Genomic DNA, 20,627 nt, shown 5'->3' with positions numbered 1-20,627 from the left:
TCTTTAGTATCTCAATTCATATCTAGTCCCTTATGTAATGTTTACTAGCTCAGAGTTTAAAATGATCACTTGGATTAGACCAGATGAAAAGGACAGTGCAGTATACCCAGGGGTGAGCTCTGAGCCAACTTAAACATTGCTACGCAATTCTAGACACAGTCTGCTCCTGCTTTTTAAAAGCTCGCTTTACACCGCTTTGCTTTTACTAAAGATCTACATTAGTATCTGCTTTCACTAATAAGAAATCCAAAGGAGATTTTTGCTTTTATGAGAAAAGGTGGCATGTGAAAGCAGCCCTCAGCACCTGTAACTGCTTCTTCACTCCACCCAGTTCCAGCTCAGGAAGGGTTGCACAGGAACGCTCCTCTGCAGGACGGCAGGAGCACCTGTGCCGACACTGGACGGCGGGCCTGCAGTGCACACGCGGCCCTGGGGTGCAGAGCTGGTTTAGACGTGGAACGAGCTGGAGGCCACCCCTTGCCTGGTGCTGTCAAAGGCCTGTTCACTGGCATCCTCCCCTCTCACCACGGTCTCTCCATGTGGACTCCATTTTTTTTTTCCTGCCAAAAGAAGGCAAGGGAGAAGGTGAAGGAGAGTTTGATGGTCATGCCAACCTCTTTCCTTCCCTCACCAAGAATCTCTTTAAAATTCTCAAACTACGGTGGCTGCTGAGAACACCACAAACGTGGACAGTGCCCAGGCCAAGACCAGAGTATCTGAGAGAGTATCATTCATTCGTTCCATAAATATTTACTGAGTACCTACTACTGGCCAGGTTCTATACCAGGTCCTGATGCTACAGTGAATGGGAAAGACAGATGTACATCAATGAACTGAAACAGGGTGAGGGCACGGGAGCAAGGTCTGCTATCTCAGGCATGGTGGTCAGCGAAGGCTTCTCCAAGGAGGTGACATTTAAGCAGAGACTGAATCAAATGAGAAAGTTAGCTGAGCGCTCCAGGCCAAGGAGGCAGCAGAGAGCGAAGGCCCTGACGCGGGGAGGGGCTCTGTGCTCTGCAAACAGCAAGGCCAGCACTCCCACCGCGTGGGAGACTCATACAAAATGCAGCTGGAGAGAGGGCTGCAGGCCCGGACACGCAGGCTCACCAGACTCGGTGTGGCTTTGGGTTTTCTTCTAAACGTCAGGGTAAGCCACTGGAAAGTTCTGAGCAGGGAGCTAACATGGTCAAAAATCTCGTGTGAGGCTCACTGACAGCTAGGTGGGGGACAGGCTCTAGCAAAGTGTACCAGTCAGGGTCCAGCCAGGAAGACAAGCCACTCTAATCACTGCAGGCAGTGCGAGTCTGGAGACTAATGTCAAAAGGAAGATGGCGGTGGTGTCAAAGATTAGAAGTTGCTAGAAATACCCCTGTGTGGAACCCACAGGGGCTGCCCCAGCACCTGTGCCATCTGGAGGTGCTGCCATGGTCACCCTGGATTTTCTGGAGAGGTGCCACCCTGACCGAGGAAGGAACTGCCAGAGCCTGGGATCATCCAGCACCACTTCCACTCCAGCAATGGCCAGCAACCACCACGCCGCCGGGTCCAGAAGCAGAGAGCTGCTGTGCTCCTGCGGCCTTCTGACCCCTGCCCACGCCTCCTACTGGCAGGCCTCGACTGGAAGTCAGCAGGCGCGAAAACACTCTGGGTCTGGGTAGGACAGCTTATAAAAGGGCAAGTGTAGGACTGAGAAATGGCACAGCAGTGACCTGCAGAGTCCACAGGAGACGCAGGGAAATGTGCAGGATGAAGTGCAGGTGAAAGGCACTTGGCTTGGACCAGGTAGAAGTGCTTGCATTCCATGTAGTTTCTGAAGCTCGAGCCTGAGTCAAGGGTGATTGCAAGGAGTTTGGCCGAGTACGTCGGATAAAGGATGGTACCATTTATTGGGACTAGGAACACCTGAGGAAGTTTGCATCGAATCTGTTTAGTGGGTGGGGACAAACCAAAACTTCCACGGACGGTTACCCATAAGATGCCGACTGTGAACCCCAGGAGAGATGAGAGGACGCAGCTGAACACACCCGCGGGAGGTCAGAGGGAAGAGTGGGCCCAGAGACGGGTCTGAAGCCTCCTCTGACCGCCATCGGGGGGATTAGATGAGGCCGTGACTGTGACACGAGAAGAGGCCCAACGGTGGAGCTTAGGGCACCTGAACACTTAAGGAGGCCTGGAAGGGGACAACGTCCCAGAAAAGGAAAACCCAGAGGACTCAGGAAGGCCAAAAGAGAACCGGCAGCGCGAAGGGTGATGGCAACCAAGCTGCGGCAGCGTCTCCGGAAGGTGGAAACCGCAGGCGAGGCCAGGCCTCGGCTAACGGCCTACACCCAGAACAGAAGCGAGCTTTCCTCCAGCCACGCTGAGGACTGGCGTCCGGGAGCGCGGTCTCCACGTGCTCCTCGGCGCAGAGCTGCATTTTCTCGGGACAAAGAGCCACCGCCAGAGCCGACGGGACACGCGCGTCGAGGCTTCAGGAGAGCCCGAAGGGCAGGTTCTCGGGGAGCCGGCTGCCCCTGGCGCCCGAGCGGACAGCCTGTCCCCCAGGACGGTGCGGGCGGAGCGACGACGCCCACACAGGCCACGGCGCCCCGGCCCACGGCTGCAGCCTCCCCCGGGAAGACCGCGCGGGAGCCTCCGCGGGAGGAGCCGGGGGGCGGGGGAGAGTCTGGGCGGAGCGGCCCGGCCCCCGCGCGTCCGGCCAGTAAGCGCAGGCCCGGCAGGGCGGTCTTCCACGGGCGCCCGGGGCGGGCGCGGCGGGGGCGGCGCAGGGGGCGCGAGGGGGCCCGGCTTCCGCGCGCGCGCACCGACCTTCACGGGACGCTGCAGGCCGTCCGCGGCGGCTCCCGGGTGAGGCGGGAGGGGGAGCGGGAGCGGGAGCGGGAGCGGGAGCGGGAGCGGCTGTCCCCCGGCCCCTCCGCGCCTCGCGCCGCCCTGGCTCTGTCGGCCTCCGCGGGCGGGGGCCCCGGCTCGACGACGTCCGGCTGCGGGTCACGTGGGCCGCGCCGGCAAATAGGGGCGCGGCTCGGGGTGGAGCCGGCCCGCGGGGCAGCCGTCCGGCAGTTGGCGGCGGAGCGAGCGGGCGAGCGGCCGGGGACGGAGGTGCGGCCGGGGTCGAGGCTGGGGGTGGCGGGGAGGCACCCTCGCCCCGGCGTCCACTCGCGCGCCACGACGCCCGGTCCCCCCTTTCCCCTCAGGATCCACAATGGAGCGCGAGGTCCAGCGGGTTCGCGCCGCCTTCCGGTCCGGCCGGTCGCGCCCCCTGACGTTCCGGCGGCAGCAGCTCAAGGCCCTGCGCCGTATGGTGCAAGAGCGCGAGAAGGACATCCTGGCGGCCATCACCGCCGACCTGAGCAAGGTGCGCCCGCCGGGGCTCCCGATCCCCCCGCCCCGCCTCCGCGGGCCTCCCGATCCCCCCGCCCAGCGCCCCCGGGCGTCCCGGACCCCCTCCCCCCGCTCCCCGGGCCTCCCGGATCCCTCCCCACGCCCCCACGCCCCCGGGCCTCCCGATCCCCCCGCCCCGCGCCCCCGGGCGTCCCGGACCCCCTCCCCCCGCTCCCCGGGCCTCCCGGACCCCGCCCCCCGCCCCCGGGCTCCCCGCCTCCGCGGTTCCCCTTTGTGGATTACCTTTCCCGTTCTTGCGCGTTTTCTTGCTGCATTCACGGTCCCTTCCCTGGCGTTCATAGGAGTCCTTTGTACGTGCCGGTCTCGGTAATTTGTCAGCTTCGTGTACGGCAGATACCTTCCTCCAGGACTGTTTCTTGTCTTCCCTTTGTCTGTGGTTTCCTACAGAGGCAGAGGCTTTGGGGTGGTCGCTGTGGCACTCACATTTCCCCCAGGACTTTATGTCTCTGGCCTGTGCTCCTCCAAGTCCAGTGCACTGGCCAGGCCCCCGGGGATCTTGTTTAAGTGCGCACGACGGTTCAGTAGGTCTGGGCAGGGGTCTGAGGACCCGAGTTTCTAAGGAGCTCCCAGGGCATACCTGCTGCCTGTTTTGGAACCATGCTCTGAGTAGCAAAGTTTTGGGTAGTGTTTAGGGGCTAAATATATTCCCCTGCGTTTTGTAGTAATATTGTTACCATTTTGTTTTTACTTTTTGTCTTCATTCTAGGGGTAACAAGCCTTGCTCTGGCTTTGTGAGACCCCCTTCCTCACTGACCCCCCAAAGATTATTCTGCGGGGTAGTAAATGTGGGTAGTGACAACAGTAACTATGAAATTTCCTTTGTGGTAGTTTGGGTGGAGAGACTGTGACATCTAATAAACAAGGTGGGTTAAGTAAGACTCCAGAAAGTCTGGATTGTTTATTTTCCAAGCATTTGTAAGCATATGTATAACAAAGAAGCACAATAAATGTCTTGCCCCTGAGGGTTTTACGTTTGGCTGGGGAACAGAACATACACAGGTAAATGTGAGTGTAGCTGTAAGCCAGCATAGTAAGGTTGAAATACTAAGATACAAGTGAAAGCATAGTTGCTGTGATTGATAAAGGGCACACTTATGAACTAGGGAAGTCTTCCTGAAAGTTCATTTTTTCTTAAATTGAAGTGTAGTTAGTTTACAACATCATGTCAGTTTCTGGCCTGCAGCAGAAGAGTTCAGTCAGACATGTACATACATAGAATTGTTCTCATGTTGTTTCATTATAGCTTACAACAAGATACTGAATATAGTTCCCTGTGCTGTACATTATGAAAGAGTTACTGTTTAAGCCTGACTTTAAATGACCGATTTAGAGAAAGTGAACATATTACAAAGGGAGTTAGCAAGTCTTTACTGTGGGCTTGGAGAGTGCAGGTGCAGCCTGCCTGGCAGACCAGCTGATCTGATAATGCCAGCTGTCCCCGCGGGTGTGCCTAGCCACGGGTGTTTGACGTTCAGGGCTGAGTTTATCATACTCATGGCTGTGATTCTCTCGCAACAGAGTGAACTCAATGCTTACAGTCAAGAAGTCATTAGTGTTCTTGGGGAAATTGATCTCATGCTGGAGAAGCTTCCCGAATGGGCTGCTGCGACACCAGCCAGGAAGAACCTGCTCACCATGCTGGACGAGGCCTACATTCAGCCTGAGCCCCTGGGGGTTGTGCTGATCATCGGAGCCTGGAACTACCCATTTGTTCTCACCATCCAGCCTCTGATAGGCGCCATCGCTGCAGGTCTGGTGTCAGTGTGTCTCCTGCCTTCTCAGAGGGAGGGGCTTGTCCTCTCAAGGCGGTAGTAAATTAAAGATAGTGTGTAATTAAGTACATCGCTGTGGCGGCTTGCCCTGGTTTGCTTATACACGTGTATTGAGAATTCATTAATCCTAGTATTATGCATTCCGTGAGCTCCAGAGATTTGCACAGTGACTGTTTTTTGAAGCACGTGGGGATGAACCTGTGAGGGTGTAGAGGCATGCGTGAGTTGACAGCCCAGGAGTCTGGAGTCAGGCATCTGTACTCTGACGTGGTTTCCAGTGCCGGCTCTGCATTTGCATGAACCATTTGGTTCTGCCTGGCCAGTCTCATTCAGGTGAGGGCTGTGGGAGCATTGCTAGCTCAGATGTACAGCACCTGCGAGAGACTAGCTTCTCACTTCTCCAGTATCTAGATCAACAGCTTTGTGTTGACAAGGCTTGTTTGCCCAGTAATTCCAGGGTGAGCAGGAAACTCCAAGGGTGGGCATGAGTAAGAGGGAAGGAAAGCTGGAGGCGTCGGGGAAGTGATAGAGCCTCTTGTCCCTGGGCATGGTCGGGGGGGAAGCGGAAGCAGGGGCAGGAGGAGGGGCTTGGCAGTGTCGGAGTACTTTGTCCTCACGTGGCTGTCAGGGTTACTCAAAAATGAGACAACACTGCCCTGCTTTCTGTTCTGTTTAGGAAATGCTGTGATTGTCAAGCCTTCTGAAATCAGTGAAAATACAGCCACTACCTTGGCCGAGCTCCTCCCTCAGTACCTAGACCAGGTAAGAGCGCCTTGGCCTGTCTTCAGCACGTGTGTCTGTCGCGGCGAGCCCACGTGTCGCCTTACGGCCGGGCCTGCAGGTGCAGTCCCCTGGGGCCGCCCTCCGTCGTCTTAGTAGGAGAAAGTAAGTTGAAGATGAGCTGTGAGAAGCTCAGCTGTTTACTTACACGGTTTCCGTGGAGCCTCCTCTGCTGCTTGAAATTTGGATCAACCTGTTTGATCGAACAGGATTTCAGGTGCATTCACTTTGTGAATGACTTAATGAGGGACTGGTACTGTGCTGGGCGCTCTTTGTCTTAATGGCCTGTGGTTATGTAAGAACACTTCTGCTCTTAAGTGGGCATGTTTGTGTGTGAAAACTCCAGAAAGTGGCTTCCTGAACCAGAGTGTGGACCCTCACTCAGAGTCAAGGTGACAGCGTTTAGGTTTCAGAAGCCAGGTAGAGAAAACCGTCTCTGAGCCAGAGTGTGGTCCCTCCACGCAGGAGGCTGCAGTGCTGTGTCAGGAGCACGGGGGGGGGGGGGGGGCTCCGTTTTCTGCACTGAGGGGCGGCTGTGCGGCATCGTGCCTGCTGTTGTACGGTTTACTTTCCAACAGCCCCAAAACCAGCCACGGCTCTTGGAGAAACAGCGTTCTCTGCTGTCTCGTCACCGCTCCGGCAGCCCGCGGGGCAGTTTTTCTCTAAGAGCTGTGGGGCCCAGCTCAGAGGCATGGCGGAGACAGTGAGATGTCGTGGACTGAGCAGGATCGGGAACTGGAAGACAGAGGTTGCAGGGCCTTCTCCGCCCCAACGGGAGAGCGGCTCCTGCCCTGCCCACTCTGCCTGCTGGGGGATCAGCCCCACGTGCTCCGTAGGCTTAGCCATGGGCAGGAGAGAAGGTGAAGCACTTGCTGGGCAGCTGAACTTCGAGTGACGGAGACCGAGTGGCAGCGTGAGGTCGCCAGCTGGCTGGGATCAGCACCCACGCCTGAGATGCTGCCTGCCGCCCTTGGCTTCCGTTCTGGGTCACCACTTTTCACGTTGTTGTCGTCTAAGATGTCCCTCCCCTCTACCAGAAGCTCACAATAGCACAGGGCACGCGAGGCTCAGTCCAGAGCCCTGTGACTTCCCCCGGTGACGAGGGAAACGCAGGCTTGGAGGTGCCAGGCAGCCTGCCAGAGGGGTCACGCTGGTGGCTGACGGGGCCGGGCCTGACCAGCCAGACTTCCACACCGTCCAGTTGGTTCCTACCTTGGGCTGAGCCCCGCACTGTCCAGGCTGGGACCGTCCCCCGTGGCCCGTGCCACAGTCACTGACAGCAGCCTTGTTCTCGCAAAGTCCGCCACTTGCATGGGCTGTCTCTTGTGCTTCATCTGCTCTCTTCTCCTTTGTGTCTCCATTGCTGGGCTCGGGGGGTAAACACTGGGCTCTGGTCAGTCCCACATGGGTTTGGTTCTCAGATGCCACAAGACTCTTCTCCCCGGGCCCCCCGTCGGCCCTTCTTCCGTTCTCCCAGGGGCCAGTCTCCATTTTCTCGTGGTTTTACTGAATGCTTCGTGTCTGTTTTGAAGAAGTGGCTCACGTTAGACGATAGGTTTAATCTGGTGACACACAGATTTGTTTTCCCTTCTTTAAGGACCTATACGCTGTCATTAACGGTGGTGTCGAGGAAACCACAGAGCTTCTGAAGCATCGATTTGACCACATTCTTTACACGGGAAACGCCACTGTTGGAAAAATTGTCATGGAAGCTGCGGCCAAGCACCTGACCCCCGTGACTCTCGAACTGGGAGGGAAGAGTCCGTGCTACGTTGACAGAGACTGTGACCTGGACGTCGCCTGCAGGTGGGACTGGCTCTCTGGTTACCTAGGCTTTCCCAGCTCAGCAGAGACCTTCCTGACGGGCTAGTGTGGGCTCTTTGCGCCGGACCCCGGCGCTCAGGTGGTTGGCGTCTTCGCAGAGAACAGCACTCTTGCACAAAGTCCCCTGGTGCTGCTGCCAGGAGAGGTGAACACTAGGTCTTGAGGCCACGTGTTGTCCTTAGGAGGACTAAAAAGCTCTCTGTGTTCTCGGGATCGCTGATCTGGTGGGAAAGCTTCACTGTTCTGCTTGTAGGTGGTCCAAGGAGACGATGCAGAGTGCTGGGTGTGCCTCATGAAGCCCTTACGTTCCCAAAGAAAGGGCGTCATGCTGCGCTCTTAACTGAGTTCCTTTGTTGAGAAAGCCAGTTCAACTCATGTTTTAATTCCGAGTAGCATCTTGCGTCTGAGAGCTAGGAAATGAAAGGTCTTGGGTCTCTCTGCTAAGGCAGGTTTGGCTCACAGCAAACCCACAGCTGACCATGCTCGGGCGATGCGCTGTCTCTCCCCCACACCGCCCCCCGACAAGGGAGGCGGGCAGGCGGCGTGGGCTTTAGGCCGGGGTCCAGGCTGGCCTCGTGAGTAGACGTCTCCTTGCCGGAACAGGAGCCCCTGGGACAGTGGACTCCCGTCCATGCTTGGACACGGCTTTCCACGGGGCGGGTTCCCGTCCTGCTTGGCCCCGACACCCTGGCAGCAGCCCTGGAGCCCCAGCCAGAGAGCTGCAGTCGTGCGCCGCTCCTGCCCTCCCCGACATCCTCTTGGCTGGGAGGGAGGATGAGGGCGTGGGGCTGCTGTCTTTCCCTGCCCCAGGGAGCGGCGCTGCTGCCGGTGAAGAGCGGCCCCTCGTGAGCTGGCGGAGGCCTTATCTGCTCCTCAGAACATCCTGTCGGCTGAAAATGCGTTCAGAGTTCCAGCCACCTGGTTTGGAGCTGAGTGTTTGAAACGCTTTTGTTTTTCATAAAGATCACCAAGCCAGCTTAGGCACACAGCTAGGTGACAGACGAGAGCACGCAGGGCCGGGGCAGGTGGCTGAGTGCCGTGCCTGTGTGGTTTCCGCAGACGCATCGCCTGGGGGAAGTACATGAACTGCGGCCAGACCTGCATCGCCCCCGACTACGTCCTCTGTGAGCCGGCCCTCCAGGACCAAATCGTGCAGAAAATGAAGGATGCCGTGAAGGTCTGTGTTCAGCGCACCTCAGTCACTGTTTCCTTAGGGAGCAGGGTGAGGCCAGCTCCTCCAGGCGCCACCCCTCCCCCGGCCCCTCCCCCAGAAGATTCCAGCCGCGCCTGAGATGAATCAGTTTCCTGGCTGATGAGCAGTGCCCCGCGCACCTGCCGTAGAAGGCCTGTGGGCGCGGAGTTGGGCTGGTGGTGCGTGCCCTGAGACCGTCCGGGCACTAGTTCCCGATTGATGCGTTAGCTGTAGCACTCGCTTTAAAGACAAGCTCAGTAACCACGTGGTCGGGAGGGCGTCACCAGCCCTTCAGGTGCAGGCCCTTGACAGATGTGGCCGTTACTGGTCAAGGGTCAGTTCTCAGGTGTGCAGAGGGCCAGGGAGGCCAGCAGTCCGGAGGAGTGACTTAAGTTAAACACCTCTCCACAGCGTGCTCTTGACGCAGCCGTCGGTCCTTCTGGGTGTTTGAAGTGACGGTCTCGAGTGAGGGAGTTGAAGGCCGCCTGGTGGTGTCCCAGGCCGAGCCTGACGACGTGCAGGGTTTGGGCTGGAAGGGAGGGTGGGAGAAGTTGCGGGAACAGCGCAGCGCCCCCAACCAGGTGCTGCCTGAGCGCCAGTGGGGAGGCTCAGGGCCCCGAGGCGCACGGCTGTGACTGGGGAGGGGAGGTGCGCGAGATGCGGGGGTCTGAGGGGGAAGATGGGCCAGACAAGGAGACCGTGGAAGGGGGCTCGTCCAGGCTCCGGGAACGTGGGGCTCCAGGATACTCGTGGGACTGGAGACTCCCGGGGATTAGAGACGATGTGCCTGGTAGAGTGCGGTGCTGAACGTGGTTCTGAATGCAGTTCGGGGGGAGGCCCCCTGCCTGCCTTTGAGGCTTTCTGCTCTCAATGCAGGGCTTTTCCACCGAGGTCAGCTAGGAGCCCTTGAGACAGTGTCCAGTCCTCACCCTCCAAAGAATGTGATTCAGGGGCCTGGGGTCTGCAGGGGACTCTGAGGTGCAGCCCATGTTGAAAACCACTGTGATGGCCCCAGAGCTGGGGCCCAGGAGTGGTTTTCACCAGGCTGCCCCGGGCCTTCTCATCACACAGACGAGGCTGGCGGGCGGCGGGCAGTGCTCACTTCCATCAGGAAGTTGAGAGCTCCCACAGGCTTTGAAGTGACTCCACAACTCAGAAGCCTGGTGTTTGTCTTATGTAATAAACACTGATTGAATGGTTTTTGAGGTTCTTTTACTTTGAATAATTTACCAAAACTGTGTTCTGACTTGTTGAGTGGTTTCGCGATGATCTGTGCCATGTGGAGATTCCAGTCTAGAGAAGATACAGTGCGGTGAAGTGCAGAGCTCGGCAGAGGGTCCCGCAGAGCGCCCCGGGGTGGACACTGCTGGTGCAGGGGCAGCGGCTCCCTGCTGCGGGCCCCCAGCTCCCGGCGCGGGGAGCGGAGCCGTGGCTGGTGCGCGGGTGCACGTGCAGCCCTCTGCGCCCCCCGGGTCGATGGGGGATCTGTGTGCGTGCTTCAGCCCTTATCCTTGACCTGCCAAAAAACTTGGGGGTGGGCGTTGTATTCTGTGGACAGAAAACCCGATTCGGGGGCGTGAGTGAATTTTATAATTACTGAAGAAATTAACGTGTGGGTCTTTCATGACAATTAAACACTTATTTTAAACAGGAATTTTATGGAGAAAATATAAAAGAGTCTCCTGACTACGAGAGGATCATCAACCTCCGCCACTTTAAGAGGATTCTGAGTTTGCTGGAAGGACAGAAGGTGGCGTTCGGCGGGGAGACCGACGAGGCCACGCGCTACATAGGTGACGGGAGCCTGCTTGCTCGGGGTGGGGGGGCACTTCCACAGGTTCGTTGACACTGGTTACTGACCCTAAACAAACTACCAGACGTGGAGTGTTTAACGCTGCTTTCTGGTCTGCTGCTTCCTTGTAAACCGTGCAGAGAGGAGTTTATGTGCATGTGTAATGATTGCACCTCTGTTGCACCTGCCATTGATATTCACACACATGCTTTATCTCGCTTTTTCCTTCCTGGCAGCCTTGAGAAGCAGAACTAAGCTGTGTCATTATTTCCAGTTTCGGGCTGGGGAAAGGGCTCAGGGAAGGAGGCAGCTCGGCCACGACCCTACAGCTGGCAGGGGCAGTTCCCGTCCAGAAGCACCGTGCTCCCCTGTCACGCTCGGCCCCATTGCGTGTTTACTGTCTTTGTCGTTTTTATCTTTAGCCCTGAGTAAGCAGTGCTTCTAAATCTTAAACACGCTTACCTAAAGTAACATACGAGGGGACAGAAGAATCACACACAGCTGGGAAAGCGTCTCTGTGTCTCTCTGCTTGCCCTGTCTTATCAGAGGATGCACACGTCACGAAAAATCCCCGCTTCTGAAAAGCAAACTTAAAGGACGTAGATTGCGTGGAGAAGCGTGAGGAGCAGTCCCAGAGTGCTCCTGGGAGTCAGTTCAGTGGCTCAGTCACACCCTCAGGACCCCCATTCTTTTATCTTGTGTCCTACCGTCCTCCACACGTGGACTCTGCCCCCATCTCCACTGGTCAGTGGCCAGAGGTCTGTCATGATCAGCTCAGACCAGCTGGGGACTTTCCCCTGACCTGGGGTCCGGGTCCTCTACACGTGGCTGTGTAGAGCGGGATGGACACCCAGACCATCTTGGTCCTCCAACCCAGGGATGCAGCAGGCAGTGCGCTTGGGGGAGCAGCTGTGCACCCCCGGAGTGTGCTGGAAGGAGCCGTGCTCCGCCACGTGGCCAGGCCAACCTAGTAGAAGAGCGAGGGCGAGCAGAGCAGGCTTGGTGTCGGGTGTCCTCTCCTGCCATTGAACGCCCGCCCGTCTACAGGGGCTCTCTGCACACTGCGGCTTGGGGGCGCCCTTGGTGTGGACGCTGGAGCTCTGCAGAGCTCTTGCGCATCCGTGCGGCCCTCCTCTGTCGCTTCCCCACAGTGCACGGAGCGCTGAGCTAAGGCCTGGGGGACCCCACCCTTTAACTGTTTTCCAAACTTGGCAGAGCTCTGGTACAGTTCAGAGAGCTCATATGCAGGAAAGCACTTGAATTAAGAAGTGTCGGCTGGACCCACAGAGGGACTGTCTGCCTCCCAGAAAGACCCGTCCACGGAAAGATGTAACCTCATGCACCTGTCAACGTGCGAGGGTGGCGCTGACAGGCTGAAACACGAACAGGACTTACTCTCGTCTGTGTCTCTGCCTTGGTTTGCACAGGGACCCCCGGTGCACGTGCTGGGAGATGTGGACTGTGCACGGCTCTTCTGCGCTCTTGGACTCTGTTCAGCAGACACTTGGGTGGGAGTGGGAGGGAGCTGTGGTGACCCAGCGAGGCAGAGCTGCCTGAGGGCTGGCCTGTCTCTCTTCTCCATCAGTGCTTTCGTTTTGCTTGTTTCTTTTCAGCCCCAACAATACTCACTGACGTTGATCCTGGAAGCAAAGTGATGCAGGAAGAAATTTTTGGACCAGTTCTTCCGATAGTGCCCGTGAAGAGCGCCGAGGAGGCCGTGCGGTTCATCAATGAGCGGGAGAAGCCCCTGGCTCTCTACATATTTTCTCAGGACAATAAGGTAAACTTCGCAGCGGACAGGTGGCTCGCTGTCATGAGCCACGATCAGAAATCGTGCTTTCTTTGCCGTAAAGCACATGGTGATTGTTTCTGTGACGCTGGAGGCCCGCCAGCGAGGCTGTTCTCCCGGAGCACCGCCTTGGGTAACGAGGCCCTGGGGTTTTCGCCGTAACCGCTCCCACACTCCCTGGGGCGAGAGCCGAGTCTTCAGCGTAAATGTCACAAGTCTTACGACCCTAACACCCCCTGGTACTTGGGAGACTTTCACAGGCCCAGACGAGAAGCCCTTCTGCTGTGAACCACAAACCCTTCCTGCGGAAGAGCCGTGCCCTCACCCCGTGGTGTCCACGCCCCCCCGGCGGGGCTGTGCGGGTCAGAGATCACCTGTACCGCTGTGGAAGCGGTCGTGAGGGCTCGGACTCGAGTTTCCACAGCTGCCTTACCTTGTTGTTGGAGCGGTGGCCACACCACGTCACACCGGGCCGAGCAGCCCTTCCTCCCCTCTGTGTGGCTTGCTCATCCGTACCCGAGGTGACTGGCTGCTGCGAAGGGACAGTGGCCTCACAGGGGGCCAGTAGGTACCGGAGTCCCCTGAAGAAAGGGGAAAACTCAGAGCGGAAGGTGCGGCCAGGCAGGGTCTGAGGAGTCCCCAAATGATGGGTTTCCTGCAGAGCCTCCGATGGCAACGTGCAGGTGGGCGTGGCAGCTTGTAGAGCGCGGTGCTGGCGGGACCCGGCTCTCAGGCCCGCCAGGTGAGACGAGCATGTGGGGCTCAGTTCAGAACAGGTCAGTAACGCAGCGGTCCGACAGTTTAAATGCCCAGAGAGAGCAGTGGGGGGGACGTGCAGTGCCACAGTCAGCGGTGGCATTCACTACGAAGGACTCTCAGCTGGTTGGTGGCAGGGGATGTGACGTTTACCAGTCAGGTGTCGTTGCACCTCTTTGGGTCTTGGGCCAACCAACAGTTTTCTTCAAAAACAGGATGCCAAATCTGAAACTGGAAATATTTTTCACATTCAATAAACATGAAATGGTATCTGTTAATCATGTGCTGTCATTTAGGGCAGAGATAGAAAAATACTAACATTTTTAAAAACCAGAGTGTAGTCTGAACTGTCCCTGATCAGATGGCTGCAGCCGTGGCCTCCCTCCAGGGACTGGACGGGCATCCGAGCATCAGCTATCCATCACGGTCACTGAACGGACCAACTGTAGGTCCCTGGTGTTGGGCTAGCTGCCCCCAGCCTGGAGGGGGCCGCAGGCCTCGAGCCAGGACTGCGTTCTGTTCTGTCCCCAGCTCACCAAGTGGCTGATCGACCACACGTCCAGCGGGGGTGTCACCGGCAACGACGTGATCATGCACTTCATGCTCAGCTCCCTGCCCTTCGGAGGAGTGGGTGAGTGCCCCCGGTCCGGCCCCCCGACCGCCTGCACAGCGCACCACCCCTCACGCAGACATCAGGTGTCACATGAGTTGATGAGCTTCCTCTTTTTTTTTTTCTAACGGGGACTGAGTGACAGGCTCACCTGCCTGGAGCTGACAGAAGCCGAGGCTTCTGCTGTCCCTCTGCTGGCTGCTCGGTGCCCACCGCGCCACCCCCAGCCCTCCACCGGGAGCGGCTGCTCCTTGAACTGTTGCACGGCTGAGGAGAGCAGGGCTCCCCGTGCTCTCGGGAGGCCGGGCAGGAGGAGAGTCGTTCTTGTGAAGCTCAGGGACACAGCCTGGTGCCCACTGCCCCCTCTCAGCTGTGACCTGTCTTCCTCTCACCCCCGAGATGATTGATACAACTTCTTTTCTTTCCTTCAGGCCATAAGGTGGTAGACTTGTTTGTTATCTAATAGAGATATTCCAAAATAACAAACACATCAAAGTTCTCACAACAAGAAGCAACCGGTATAAAAGCTTCCATCTTAAAAGCTCCTGCTTCAACTCTCCCTCTGTGTTGCACAAACGATCACTCGCTGGGGGTGGGGTGGCCCAGTGTAGCAGGACCACCTGCTCCTGATGGAGGCAGGCCTGTCCCCTGGTTCCCCTGGTAGCCACGTGTCCCTTCCGGGAATGTGAACATACTGCCAGCGTCTGGCCCTGTGCTGGCATGTGTAGGGGCAGGGGAGCTGGCAGGTGCAGGGACAGGGCAGGACCAGGCTGGAGCTGGCGATGCAGGGAGTGGAGACTGAAAGGAAGGAAGGTTGGTGGGGTGGGGGCTGGAGCGGCCATCATCCTGCTGCCCCGATACTTAAAGGATTAGACTCTGCCGCCCCGAACCCACCTCACCTCACCACTGCTGCACTGGGGCTCCCACAGGCACGTCCAGTGACTCTCCTCCGTCACCAGGAGGCTTGTGGCAGCATTGCCGTAGCCTCTCCTCTGACAGAACACACCTTGTTCCCTGAAATGCAGAAGGAATATAGCCTTTTTAAGAAAACTTGGCAAAGATGGAAGAGCCCAAAGGGTAAACGCACAGGTCGCCCGCACCCTGCTAGCTGAAGGTCACCCCTCTCCCTCGGGCGTGCGGAGTGGTGCGGCATTCCCGCGCCAGCATGCTTGTGTCTCCGTCGTCCTGGCTACTCACTGTGCCAGTGTGAACGCGGCACATTTGCTTGACTTCATTCCTGTGTTGTTTTTTTGCAATTTCAGGGGCTTTGGGGGGGTTTATTATGATTCTAATATATTTGGAGGCAATTTCTGACCATTCCCTTAGGAAAAGCGTCTAGAAATATAATTGCTGTACATGTTTTAAATGAAGTACATTTTTACTCTCATTCCAAAAGTAATACAGGCCTCTTGGGTAAGGGGGCAAAACAGGACTGAAAGGCATAAGGAAATGTGGTGCCACCCTGCCCAGGCGTGTGCACGGGTAATACTTTGGCACTTAGTTTAGTTTTTCTTTGACGTGCTTATATTTGATACACATTGCCAAGCTTCCCTGCGGCTTCATCTGTCCCGTAACGGATGCACCAGAGCCCAGGCCCCGTGCACACCGCGGAGCAGAGGAGTGAGCCTGCCCCAGGCACAGCTTTCTCAGCGGGCTGGGCTCCACCCACGTGTGGCCCGCACCCCGGGCTGGGTTACTTCCCCGGAGCCCGGAGGGGAGGGAGCCGTGGCCCAGCCACGTGTGACGGTGGGGAAGGGCACACGCAGCCCTCAGGGTCGGACTGGCCTGGGCTCACGTTCAGACTTTGCACTCTTCACCCTGGGCAGGTCACCTGACCCTGCCCAGCCCCCTTTCCACTCAGGAGTCGGGGTGACGATGCTGTGTGCAGCGGGGTGGGGGGACGGTGAGCCTGGGCCGGCACAGCGATGGGGACCCAGGGAGCTGCGGCCCCTGTGACGGGGTCACCTCGCCGGGGTGCGGGGAGGTTGTGCAGGGCTGGAGGAGTCAGTGGCCGACCGTGGCGCTTACACCCACAGTGGAGCCTGTCCCCTCTGTTCCCTCGTTGCAGGTTCCAGCGGGATGGGAGCTTATCACGGGAAGTACAGCTTCGATACCTTTTCTCATCAGCGTCCCTGTTTATTAAAAAGCTTAAAGAGAGAAGGTGCTAACAAACTCAGATACCCTCCCAACAGCCCGTCGAAGGTGGACTGGGCAAAGTTCTTCTTGTTGAGACGGTTCAGCAGAGGGAAGCTGCGCCTCCTGTTACTCACACTCCTGGGCGTCCTGGTGGCCGTGCTCATCAAGGTGAGTCCCGGGGCTGCCGGCCGCGTCTCTTCTGTCTCAGGGGTGCCTCTGCTTTTATAAGTCAGCTCTCTCCTGCTGCCTCTCGGGCCGGTGAGCTGCAGCCTGCCGGCCAGCCCCAAGCCCTGGGAGCGTCTCTGGGCTTCTGTCCCCAGCGGCAGAGCCAAGCCCTGCGGCCCAGCAGCCTGGTCCCCGGGAGCCGCGTGCGGCCCCAGGCTGAGCGTTTCTGCCCTGGAGGCCGCGCCTGCGGGACTCTGAGCATCCTGCACTGCTGGTGTCTGTTTCAGTTTTGCTCTTTAACGTGCATGAACCCACAGGCCGCGCCGTGGACGGGAGGCTGCTGGTGACAGGCGCGGTGGGGACGCAGCTTTGGCAGAAGCAGCTTGAATGTTTTTCCTATCAAGTTGATGGCCACGTCGAGCTTGTCTTTGTGCCCGGACGTGGGCAGGCCGCGAGGCCCTCGAGACACCTGGTGTCCCCAGGACTACTGGCGGCCTCGTGGCTTGGAGAACGCCCTGGGTGACGGCAGCTGAGATGAGGTGGGGGCGGTGGTGCCCTTGGAGCTCCCGGCCAGCCAGTGAGACACGCGGAGGATTCTGATGACGTCCGTGAACAACAGGCTTGGGAGAGAAGCGAGATCCAAGCAGTTAATGCGAACAGCTGTTTATCTCGTATTCTGTTTAAAATCTGGATGGAGGTTGGCTCACCCTGCAGTTATTACAGCTTTGGTGGAACCAGAGGTCCCAGTTGCATTTGAAGTCCCTTGGGTTTTCTCAGAATTACCAGTCTGAGCTGCAGAGAAGGGCCCTGGTGACTTTCCTGGCGGTTCACAGACGGGGCCGCCCGCCGGGCACTGTCAGCCCAGCTCCATCTGCTGAGAGGAGGTGGGGCTCCTGCCTCCCTCGCTTCTGTGACGTGGGCCCACGGGGGGGCACGCTTCCTTCTAGTTGTTTGCTCGTGTACGCTGGGAGGCTTACAGCTTATTGAGAAAAGGGTGTTTACCTTGCTTGTCAGACATCTGGGACCTGGGCCTGGAAGGAGTGTTAAAGGTTAGCCACGGCTTTTCAGGGTGAGGTGGGTTGCTGGAATCCTGAGAAATGTGCAGGCACAATGGCTGGGTCCGGGCAAAGCGCAGCTCACTTCCAGAAACGGACAGTCACGTGTGCACCAGCCGTCCTGGGGGAAGTGCTCGCTGGCCCGTTCAGACCTAGTCTCCATTCTGTTTCATAATTTGAGGATAATCATAAAAAACTCTAAGTCACTTTCTGTTTTGTTTTGGTTTTTAAGAACAGTTCAACTTTAGAGCTCATGTAGCAAACTTAGTGAATCAGAACATGTGGGATTTAGAATTTTCTGTTCTTTTTGCTGCGCCTTCCTGAGAGGAGGGGTGTGCTTGGGTCGCTGGTCACTATCTGCCTGTCTTGCTCTTTTCCTAAGACATTGGTCTCAGGCATCTTCTTGGTCAGGATGGAATTTCTCAGCCTCCTGGAAAACTCAGTGGTCCAGGCAGGCGTGCTCCGCAGACTGGCCACGTTCCCAGGAAGGCCCCGCAGGTGACGCCCATGCCAACGGGGGGCAGATGGCCTGCCCAGAGTCCCCGAAAGGGTTTGGCAGACAAGCCTTTCTCTGTTAGTGTCTGGGAAGTAGCAGCCTATAAAAACAAGAAAATACAGCTCTGAGGCTGACCTAATTATGGCTGTGGGCAGGGCCTGTTCCGAGGCCACGGCCGGCCGCAGCCCGCCCCTCTGCGGAGGAGGGCATGGGCACCCGGTGCCCGGCCGGCTCCCTGCCCCCCTTGCTGCTGCGGCGGTTTGGGCTCAGTGTGAGGCGAAGACAGGTCTGGGGTTCTCCTCTCCGCTGCTGCTCCGCGCTTCTCTCTGCACCCCTGTGCTCTTCTGATCGAATCGCCTTTAAAGGAAACGAACCTAAATTGAACATTTACTTGAGGAATTTTTATTGGTTATAACTGCAAACAGTTTTCTGTAATTGCTTTTCTGCTCTTAGTTACTTAGTTTTGTGCTTGGATGTGATTTTAGTAGTTCAGTTTACCAGAACTGGAATGGCTTTGGAACATTTTAAAATGGGAAATTGAAAGCAGCGATGATCAGTCTAAAGGTAGCACGTTAGAATCTGAGCAGAGGAGTTTTCTGTGTGCTTTTGAAAGTACAAAACAGCAAGGTCCACTGTCTGACCTACAGTGGAAAAAGTATAAAGGGAGCATCTGCGTATGTATGTGCACAACTGAACCACTGCGCCGCACACCAGAGGTTAACACAGCATTGCAGATAGACTGTACTCCAGTAAAAAGTAAATAAACGTATACACAGAAAGAAAGTAGGCTCCAGTGAAGCCTGTCGTAAGCTGCAGGAGGCACCGTGCGGGTTTTAAAACGCTGAGGAACATTAAGGTTTAAAATGGATAAATGTCACACGACCTTGGAAAATTAAATACGACCTTTGAACTCAGGTTGTGGCTCGCCTCTTCAGCCTCGGGGGGTTTCAGTTAAATTCATTGCTACTTGGAAATTTGAGAAGCAGAATTTTGTATCAGTTTTCAGATTTCATGTGGAAACTTGAACCTCCTGCTTAACAATGCCAAGACAGTGAAAAAGTATTCTCAATCCTGTCCCCACTCTGACGGCGCTCCTTGGCGCCGGCCAGACCCCGACCAGCCCCACCTGCCTTGTTGCTGTTGTCGGGGGCACAGGGGGCGGTGCAGTCTCTCCTCCTCAGCCCACCCCACCCCACTTAGACTCCTTAGGGACCCATGGGCTGTGTTTCTCCAGCGCATTTAGAGTCTCTTAGGATGGGACGTGTTTGTCAGAGTCCCGATAGTGGGCTCGTTTCCAGGGCTGGCTGGGTGGGTTTTTAAACCAGCATAGTAACCTGGATTCCTTTCTGCTCTCTGCAGGCTGGACACTGCTGAAGAGCGATCCTGTTCCACCTCCTCATCTCTACTGAATTATTCTTCTTTTAAATAATTAATGAGCCAATGATTTTTAAATCCTACCAAAAATAGAAAGTATGCAAATGCACTGTAATTGAACCTAAAAGTCATTGCCACTCACCATTAATCAAACCTGCCATCTCAACCAAGCCCCAGCACTCCCCACCAGAAGCGAGGGTGCTCTGAGGATCCGCATTCCACGGTGCTCCCCAGATCCTGGAGCTCTGGGCTGGGGAGGAGAGCATGCTGGGTAAACCCCAGCTCCAGAACCTGCTCCGTGACTCCTGCACTCCAGTTGACGGAACATGGGACCCCTGCCCCCACTGGCATTGCTCTGTGAAGCCGTCCAGAGCTCAGCTGTCCAGGGTCCAGAGCTCAGCTGTCCAGGGACGTGAGGCGAGGTCTTTCCAGCCCCGCATGAGGTTCGAGGACTAGGAGTGGGGGGTGGGGACGTGGGGACGTGGGTCCCTGTCCCTCACCTGCTGGGACTTGACCTGTCCTGCAGGAGGCGGCCCTCCTTTCTCGTCCATTCTCCGTCCTGCCTTGTGTTTGTGACCATCCGTTGTGGGGTCCACTGTGACTGATGTCCCTCAAAGCATCTTGTAAATCCTCGGGTCTCCTGGAAGACAGTTGCCAATTTCATGCAAGTGTCACCTGTCATTTTTATGGTGCCGAAGTTGCAGAATTCTGCCCCTTATTAAAACCTAAATGGCATTTTTTTCATGTTGTAATCAAGGTACTTACAATAGTACTTACCCTTCATAGGGCCTTAAAGTTGCAAGTTAGTGGGTCTTCAAGGACAAATCTTTGTTTCTTATTTCTGTAGCACAAGGGAAGTGAATTTCACTTTTTTAAACTTGAGAGCAAGCTTCTGAATAGATTGGGTCCACAGAACTTACCGAGGGGACTATCTCCCATCGTGGCCAGGAGGTCTTGGATAGTCACCACTGCAGCCTGAGAGCCTCAGGGGGGGGGGGGTCTCCTGGCTGCAGGGCCCCCCTCCCCGCCCTGAACACTCAGCAAGAGAACGTAGCTCACCTTCCACTGCGTGTAATCGGCTCTGTGGAATGAATCTGTTCCATTACCGCTGCCTGAAGCATGTCACGTCTTCATCACGGGGTGAGGTGTCAGGAATTAATCACTAGGCTAGTTTAGGGAAAATCTGCTTAAACATGGCTTTCACTATCAGAATAATCAATCATAAAATGTCTTAAACGTCAAAATGGAATTTTTGTTTGGTATACTAAATTGTACATTACAATTTCTAGTTAAATTATTGGCTTGTCTAGTATATTTCTGCTTCAAAATAAATATATTTGATAAAATTGGCATGAACTGTAATAATATTCTTACTCAGATATGCCTTGTTGGAGCCAGTTCTTTGAGCGTAAGTTTTCTCCAACCCAAAATCCATTTTTTGCCTTTATCTATTGGTCAACTTTAAAATATGTGTTCTCATTTTA

The 20,627-nt window shown here is 56.4% G+C and overlaps 1 protein-coding gene and 1 long non-coding RNA gene across 3 annotated transcripts; one reads left to right on the top strand and one right to left on the bottom strand.

Moving 5' to 3' along the window:
* The first annotated feature begins 2,703 nt into the window (after nt 1-2,703).
* ALDH3A2 (aldehyde dehydrogenase 3 family member A2) lies at nt 2,704-19,883 on the top strand. Of its 2 annotated transcripts, none has more exons than XM_072938490.1 (11): nt 2,704-2,847; nt 3,195-3,355; nt 4,921-5,152; nt 5,851-5,936; nt 7,552-7,760; nt 8,838-8,955; nt 10,622-10,763; nt 12,376-12,542; nt 13,839-13,938; nt 15,986-16,221; nt 19,129-19,883. In XM_072938490.1, exons 2-11 carry the CDS (start codon nt 3,203-3,205, stop codon nt 19,141-19,143), a joined length of 1,458 nt encoding a protein of 485 aa, XP_072794591.1. In that variant the 5' UTR covers nt 2,704-2,847; nt 3,195-3,202; the 3' UTR covers nt 19,144-19,883. The 2 variants fall into 2 exon arrangements, with proteins under 2 accessions (XP_072794591.1, XP_072794590.1); XM_072938489.1 differs by lacking the exon at nt 2,704-2,847 and adding an exon at nt 2,896-3,099.
* On the bottom strand, nt 10,166-11,792 carry LOC140686040 (uncharacterized). The gene is made up of 2 exons (XR_012059466.1): nt 11,225-11,792; nt 10,166-10,518 (listed from the first exon to the last, which is right to left on the bottom strand). It is a non-coding gene; the product is annotated as an uncharacterized lncRNA (long non-coding RNA).
* Nucleotides 19,884-20,627: the final 744 nt, after the last annotated feature.

The sequence above is a fragment of the Vicugna pacos genome, chromosome 16, assembly GCF_048564905.1.
Source record: "Vicugna pacos chromosome 16, VicPac4, whole genome shotgun sequence".
Lineage (NCBI taxonomy): Eukaryota > Metazoa > Chordata > Mammalia > Artiodactyla > Camelidae > Vicugna > Vicugna pacos.
The sequence above is the reverse complement of the archived record's forward strand: the minus strand, read 5'-3'. Positions and strand labels throughout refer to the sequence as shown.